This window comes from Leptomonas pyrrhocoris, assembly GCF_001293395.1.
Source record: "Leptomonas pyrrhocoris isolate H10 chromosome Unknown, whole genome shotgun sequence".
NCBI classification, from domain to species: Eukaryota; Euglenozoa; class Kinetoplastea; order Trypanosomatida; family Trypanosomatidae; genus Leptomonas; species Leptomonas pyrrhocoris.
This window is the reverse complement of record NW_015438359.1, coordinates 922,855-930,590: the sequence shown is the minus strand read 5'-3', so window position 1 is coordinate 930,590 and position 7,736 is coordinate 922,855. Positions and strand designations below refer to the sequence as shown.

The 7,736-nt window shown below is 58.7% G+C and overlaps 3 protein-coding genes across 3 annotated transcripts in view; all 3 read right to left on the bottom strand.

Moving 5' to 3' along the window:
- The window catches only part of ABB37_02121 (putative mitochondrial mitochondrial RNA binding protein, putative (RBP38)), a gene marked incomplete at its 3' end in the record, with an annotated part of 1,584 nt that extends 1,371 nt beyond the window's left edge, over positions 1–213 (bottom strand). Inside the window, exon 1 of the mRNA XM_015798938.1 lies at positions 1–213. This exon is cut by the window's left edge and continues 1,371 nt beyond it.
- Positions 214–647: 434 nt separating this feature from the next.
- On the bottom strand, positions 648–1,265 carry ABB37_02120 (hypothetical protein; the record flags this gene model as incomplete). The annotated part of the gene is made up of 1 exon (XM_015798937.1): positions 648–1,265. Exon 1 carries the CDS (start codon positions 1,131–1,133, stop codon positions 648–650), a length of 486 nt encoding a protein of 161 aa, XP_015662415.1. The 5' UTR covers positions 1,134–1,265.
- A 576-nt stretch (positions 1,266–1,841) lies between these two features.
- Positions 1,842–7,536, bottom strand: ABB37_02119 (hypothetical protein; the record flags this gene model as incomplete). The annotated part of the gene is made up of 1 exon (XM_015798936.1): positions 1,842–7,536. Exon 1 carries the CDS (start codon positions 6,771–6,773, stop codon positions 1,842–1,844), a length of 4,932 nt encoding a protein of 1,643 aa, XP_015662414.1. The 5' UTR covers positions 6,774–7,536.
- Positions 7,537–7,736: the final 200 nt, after the last annotated feature.

Here is a 7,736-nt window from a genome sequence, read left to right as displayed (position 1 = left end):
ATATATATATATATATATATATATATATGAAAGATGAGAACTGATAACAACAGAAAGAACGTAAGAAATAAATAAATAAAAAGAACTGTGTCTATCACGTCGGTAAAAGGACGAAACGCTTTATGACGTAGGTTGCGGAGGAGGTCGCTCGAGAACGAGGGATGGGGCTGCTACAGACGGTCTATGATGTGTGTGGTTGCGTTGTTTGGATCTTGTGTGTGTGTGTATAGGTGATGTTCGTGCCGGAAGAACGTGAGATTCAACATGGTTTTTATTTTTGCGTACAATGAAAGAAAGAAACACAAGTTGCGAAGCACAAGGAGAAGAGTAATTCAAAAGAAAAAGGAGGAAGGCAGGAAATTGCTGGATTTGACGCCTCAACAATCTCAACGAGTAGGAGAACTACAAAAGCCGTCCATCAATCAAAACCAAAAACAAAAAGTTCAAAGAGAGGAATGAATACAGCTGACTCGTCTCTCCGCTATGTCACTATCATCTTGCTTTCGGCCTTCAATAAAGGAATAGTGAATCACTCAGTGTTCTCCGCTCTTATCCTTTGTTTACGTATTTGTTTTAATGAATATGTGTGTTCTTGCTTTTTTTCCAGAGAAGTCCCCGAAGGTGCACAACTTCACTCGTCGCACTTCTCATCCGCATAGAAAAAGACAGTAAAGTGAAAGGTCTCTGCCGGCGCTGAGGCCACATACAGCAGACCCACCGCATCCCCCAGCCACGATTCGAGAAGGAGCGCAAACGCTGCTCAGGAAGAATTGTAGTACTTTCGAAATGATTTCGGGTTGACGCGCGGCTTGTTGATTCGTCTCTTGTAGTGAAAGGTGGCGCGTGGATCGGACAGGCGTGAGGAGCGGCCGCCCGGACGTGACAGGAGCGCGCTTTGCGCATTCGCAGTGAAAGCGCGCCCCTGGCGATGGCTTGCGGAATCTGGCAGGTTGTGCTGCGCGAGTTGCATGATGCCCTCTAGGCGGTTCAGCTTCGGCTGATCGCGGAGTTGCCGTACGTCCGGCTGCTTCCACACACGTTGCTGTCGGTGAACCTGGGTACCGCGTCGAGGAAATAAGCAAAGAGCTGTTGCGGCAAGGGCGGACACTGGCTGACGCAGCCACGTTGAACATTGCAGCATTGCCTTTTACTTTGTTTTTTTTTTAAACTGTATATATATTTGCTTTTATCCTGACAGAGTATCTCAAAGACTCCACTTGTTACTGATCCACAACGTCTTGTAAACCACCAACTCACATGCGCCTTTTGGTTCGGTAAAGCATAAAGAAAGAAAAAAGGTGGAGAGGAGATGCAAAAAAAAGAACAGCGAGAAGAAGAAGAACGTTGACGAGCCCACTGCGCAGAGACCGTTGAAAGGAGTTTTCGTCTTTTCCCTTTCAGCGGATCCGAAAAGAAGCGCTATTGGAAGCGGGAGCCACCGTCAACGCTGCGAAGTGCACACGTGAGACGTAATAGTAAGAATATGGCAGTTTTGTTTGCTGCTCAGGAAAAGAGAGCAATACCTTTTGTCCTCTTTCAAAGCAAATAGCGCTCTGCACAGCGCTCTGCACAGCGCACTTCACCCACAAACACGCACACCTCGTTTAAAAGGAAAGAAAAAAGATGACAGCTGAGCTTTAGAAAGCGCTGCAGAAAGGGCGAGAAACCGCGGCGCAGGCAATCGCAGTCGCTATGGCACGAATGAGCATAGACAAGCTGACCGTTGGCGCTGCGTCACACACGCACACTAGCGCCGCTGTACTGTTCCTGTTGTGGCCGCCCTCTCTCTCTCTCTTCCCTCCCCCTTCCCTCCTCCCTCCCCAAAGCACCGAAAGAATGCCCTACGCAAACGCGGCTTCACTCCCACGGCACCACAACTCCAGCACCGTGCGATGCTCCATTTCGAGTCGATGCAGCCGCGACAGCACCAGCCCGTAGACGGGGACGTAGTCCGACAGCGCAGCACCGGCACTCCGCATCGCCTCACTGCGCCACCGCCACGCCGCACCGTTCTCCACAAACTCGTCATCCATGGTGTGGATGGAGGCCAAATACTCCTCGTCCCCGCGCAACAGCCGCGCCAGACGACGAACCGGCTGTTCACGCAAGACGCACAGCCGCTGACGTGCTTCGAGGTCTGCCAAGGTGGAAGCGCTCATCTCGGCCGTCGTGATGCCGTCCATTGGCACAGATTGGAGCTCATACAGGATGGGATCGATGTTGGTCGTCGCAATCAGTACCAACTCCTTTACCTTCATCTCGAGTGGTGACAGGTAGTCGCGCCAGGTGGCCTGGATGGAAGGCAGGAGCAGACCTTGTCGGATGCGGCTGGCAATGAGCATGTTGGCCGCCTCCGCGACCGCGCTGCTGCCGGACAGGGATGCAGCGTATCGCGCTTGCCGTGTCGGCGTGTCCGACGGCGGCGCCGGATCGATGCCGCTCATCATCAGCACGTGTCGCAGGGCATTTAGAATGATCGGGTAGTTGCGCCGGACGTGCTGCAGGACTTGCTCGCTGGGCCGCACATCCATGTACGTCTCCTCGATTACATTTGCCACGTAGGGCCCGAGCTGCCGCAGACACCGCAGCTCCTCCTCGGCCGCAATGTTGTAGGAGAGACGGGAGCGCGGAAGCTTCTGGGAGGCGCTCCCGGCCACGCCGCCGGCGGATGACGTGTTCGATAGCGCATCAGACAGCGTCGAGGTGGTCGTGAAGGACTTCCCACTGGAACTGAGCTGGCGGTCCAGCAGCGGCGCCACGTCGGTCGAGGTGGTCTCGATGTTGGGAGCGCAGTAGACACCACCGGCGTCTTTGGACACTGGCTGCATCCCCGCAGCGTACGTCGGCTCCCCGCTTGCAATGCTGTTCGTGTTGACGTTCTCGCCGGCGGAGGCCGCTACGTCGGTGATCATCCACCATTCATCTGAGCCAGCCGTTGCGGACTGCGCCGTCGCATCCAGCGTGAGAGACGGCTGTGGCGGCTGGGTAGGGGCGCGGCTGTTTCCAGCAGTGCTGCTGACGCTGCTGGCGAGACTGCGACCACCACGCAGCGGGGTGACGCTGCCAACGCTGGAGGACGGCGTCTTCGGGTCTCCCCACACCGGCACCGGCGCCAGCGCTGCCCGCTTGAAGTTCTTCAGCCACTTCGATCCCGCCTCACGGAACTTGTGCAGCGTTGTGTTCGTTGAACCACTCTTCGCAGGACCGCCTCCCTGCGCGCCATTCCCCGCCGTGCTGCTCAGCACACGCGAGGAGACGCCCGCGGGAGTCCCTGCACGGGTCGCCAGTGCCTCCAGCACCGCCTCCTCCGGCCTCACTGCACCGCCGCTGTAGTAGCAGACAAGGAAGCGATCCACGTCGTGCTCGATCAAGGTGAGGTACGTCTCGGTGCATAAGTTCTTGAAGGTGTAATAGCTCTCGGCGCGATGCTGAAAAGCGATTAAGCTGCGCTCCCAGTCCAGGATGTAAGCGGGTACCGGTGCGACCTTCTGCGCCGTGCACGGCAGCGAGGCGCTCGATGACACTGGAAAGGCGGAAGCTGATGCGCGCGGAGAGATTGTTAGATTGGTGCCCTTGGTTGCCGCCGCCGCCGCCGCCACCCGGCCGGACATGTACGTGCTGCCCTCCGGCAGGCTGAAGCTCGTGCCGGATGCGCTGGCCGTGGAGTCCTCAAAGCGGTGCTGCACCATCGAGTTCGCCAGTGTGGGCGAGATAAACGACGCGTTAATCGTCCCACTGTGCGGACTGTCCGCCGAACTCCCCGCACGCGTGCCGACGTTGCCCTTCAGATTGTTGCTGCTGCTGCCACCCACCACCGGAGAGGTTCGAGTGTGGTGAGACGCGGTGGAGAAGGAGGCACGAGGGGCAACGAGAGAAAGCCGGCCGCTGGCACTCGCACCACCACCACCGCCGCCCCATCCCTCGGTCGCCGTACTACGCGGGGGCTCTTCGTCCCAACTGCGTTGCAACTGGGAGGAGGATCCCGGAGAGAATGATTGTTCGCCTCGTTTGGATGTGTGTTGCAGTAACAGCTGCGGGGGAATGAATTGCGACTGCTGCTGCTGCGACGGCGAGCCGGACGGGAAGGCCTCCACGCAGTACTGCGCGGGGGAGCAGTAGTGCTCGTCACCGTCGGTTGTCTCAATCGGGGCGGCGTCTGCACTCTGCGTGGTCGACCGCGTTGTAGCGGCAGCGGATACGCTGGGTCGCGATACGGAGCTGACGCGGGGGGGAACCAACGGCTCGGGGTGCCGCAGGTGCGCGCTGTGCTCAAAGCCGGGCCCGGCGGCGCCATCGCCAGCGTGCTGCTCCGCGCCGTCGTCGCGCTCGCCCTTCGACGGATGTGCAGTGGGAGGAAAGAAAAAACTGCGTCGGAGGTTGTCATTGCCCGTCGTGCCAAAGTAGAAGCTTTGGTTGTGATCGACGGAGCCGTCTTGCTGTGCGTCGAAGCCGTCCGTGGGGGTGTCGATAGCGCGGCGAAAGGCGTTGCTGCTGCTGCTGCCACCCATCTGCGTAAACGAGAGCTGCATGTTCTGTTGTGGGGGGAACCTCGCGTGCGGTGGAGGGGGTATGATGTGAGGATGCGCAGCGCCAGCGTTTACGTGGTGGTCGCCGGCGACCTCCGCATCGGGCGTCGTCGTGAAGGGCGATGCGTACGCCACATGCGAGCTGGACGAAGAAAACGGCGGGGTGTGTCCGGCGGCGGCGGCAGCGGCGGTGGTGTTCGGCGTTGGCATTCGAGGCGCAGGTGCCACCGCCTCTCCGCCCCAGCCCATGCCCCTTCCACTCGCACCCAACGGAACGGCGTATCGATGATGGGTGTCACGTGACGTCGCGGATGTGGTGGAGGCGGGGGACGCAGGGGACGCGGCAGGTGGTGGTGGTGGTGGTGGTGGTGGTGACGTCGCGGAGCTCGACGCCGCCCTGACCGCGCGCACGCTGCCCGACCCGCCTCGTTCAAGCGGTGGACGAGCCGCTGCGCTTTGGGAAGCCTGGGAAGCCAGAACAATGGCGGCGGCGGAGGTGGAAGTGGAAGAGGTCGGCTCTGGCAAGGTGCCTGCTCTGCCTATGTTGTTTGCCCCCGCCGGTACGGTGGACGGCGAAGGCGGCAGCCCCTGTACCGTGTGCCGAGGCGGTGGGGAGAACGAGATGGCCGGCCCCAATGGGGAGCTATTATGTGGCTGCGTCGCCGCTGCTAAGCCCACCGGCATCGCACCGACATTTCTCAGCATCGAGACAAATTCGACGTGCGCCGCACCTCCTACGGCCTCAAAGGCCGGCGAAGCGAAGGTCAACGAGACGCCGCTCGCCGTCGTGGTGTTGTTGCTGCAACGCACCTCCCCGGCAGCCGCAGCCGCGGAGGCGGAAGGTGAAGGAGTGGCCAGAAAAGACGACCGCGTAGAGGCGGGTGCCGCACGCGACGACGGCGCGAAGTTTGCTGCTGCTGCTCCTGCTGGTGCTGCGTTGGTAATAGATGCTGGCGCAGGCGCCATGCCTGGCCTCGCTTCAGCGTAGAGCATGGGTGGGAAGGTGACTTGTGGGGGCCGTGGGAAGGACGCAGCAGACGCAAGAGCACCGGCGTCCCCCGGTAAAGGCATTAAACGGGGTCCAACCGCTGCTGTCGCCGCAGCGATCGGGGCGTTGTGACTGTGGCTACTGTATCGGCCAGCAGCAGCGGCGGCGGAAGAAGAGGAGGTGAAGGAGTCGCCACGACCCGCAAAGCCACTTGAGCCACTACCGCCACCACCGCAAACATTTCTTGCGTCTCCCGCGTACTCCGCCGTGGTAGGCGAGAAATAAAGTGAGGATGCATCCTTCGTGGACCGAGCGCTGTTGAGTGTGATGGAGCCCGGGCTCCGCCACGACGCGTTCACCTCCGACATGTTCTGCGGCGAAGCGGCTTGCGCTAGCGGGTCCTCGCTCGCTCGGGGGTATCGCGGGGAGGCACCACGGGTTAGTGCAGCGGGGACGGTATCGTCATTGGACGCGGTAGCGTGGTGCAGCGCGGATGAAACGTGCGACGTCGCGGGCGATGGGGGGAGCGGGGAAACCTCTGAAAGGTGCTGCGGGCGGCCACCAGCAGCAGCAGAGGAAGAGAGGTGAGAGGTTGACGGCATCTGCGATGACGACGGTGGACACGAGACAGCGTGCTGCACAGAAAAGGGAAAAAGTGCATGTGTTTGCGCAGCCGGTGGCAGGGCAGTGGAGGAGCTGAGCGGTGTAACCAAAGAATCTCTCACTGCGGGTCTGCCGCCGGCAGAGTCGATGGGCGTGTTTGCAATAGTGGCTGCCGTTGTGACGGAGTTGCCTCGACTGCCCTCCGCTGTGGCCGCCGAAAACGACAGCGGCAATAGACTCCCGGGGTGTGGGAAAGGCGGCGCGGCAGGCAGGGCACCGTTTAAGCTCGACCGTGCACTCAAGTCGTGGCCACCGCCTCCAGCATTGAAGGACGTCAGCGAGACCTCCCGCGGCGTGGCAAACGGATTGCTGTTTGCCGTACGCACCGCCGCTATCGTCGCTGCTGTCGGTGACGCCGTTAGCTCTGGTATGACGACTGGCATGGCCGGCGCGCTTGTCGTCCCACGAAGTCGGCCGCTGTTGTTGCCGGCATTTCTGGAGAGAGGCGGTGGCGGGGAAAGAACGTACGCCCTCGGTCCCGCTTCAGGGCCCGACCCGCCCATTATTCCAGTCAAATTCGTCGCGACTGAGACCCCCGTCAGCTCGTCTGCTGGGGTGGCGGACGGAGACACCACAGGTGGCAACGATTCCCACATTCTCAACTCTTCCTCTCTCTCGGATTTGTTTACAAATATATATGTATCTACAATCGGCCTGTCGTTCAGCAACAAATGACGGCCAACGACAGAACGGAGGAGAAAAGTACGGTGCCTTACCGAAGCTGTGAACGGAGCGAGAAGCGCAAAGAGTGAGACAGACAAGAACAAAAAAACAACAAAAAGAGAATGCGGGGTACCGGCGTTGTCGCCGTGGTAGATGGTGTACCTCCCGCGAGACAGCACCTACCGACGTCGACCGCTTTCGTACAACGGAATGAATAGAATCGAGAAGAAGAAAGGAACAAAGGGGAAGAGAAAAAAACGGTGCCTTACCGAAGCTGTGAACGGAGCGAGAGAATCCGCAGAAAGAACACAAAAATGAAACAAGACGAAGACGAAGACGAAGACGTCTGCAAAGTCGGGGGTTTCTATTCTCTTCTCTTGGCGTGCAGAAAAAAAAGGCATAAAAACCGCAAAATGGGAGCTCTCCTGCCGATTAAGTTGTATTACATGTGCGAGTTACTTCCCAGTTGGCTAATTACATTAAACAACAAAGAGGGCTTTTTTCGAGTTACGCGTGTGAGAATCCAATAGTGAAAGAATTTGCGTTGTGTATTGTATGCTCCCAAAAAATTGATATTTCGAGAGAGAGAGAGAGACAGCGAGTTCCACGCAGCCGTGACAGCTGGTTATTATTTTCTCTCCTTTTTCTTTCCTGCCCGCTCTCGTCGTGACGTCGACGCTAGCCGGGTTTACTGCTGCCACAAATTCAAAATCGAAGGCGTATGGATACGCATCACGGCCGCGTGCGTAGTGAAAAGCAATGAGAGAAGAAGACAAGGAACAGAGAAGAGACAAGACATCATGGGTGGGCAGCACGCGATGAGAGCTGGTCAGCGCTAAAGCGCATCTGCGCGACGTGGGCTGCTAATAAAACACATACAACCTCGGAAAGCGACG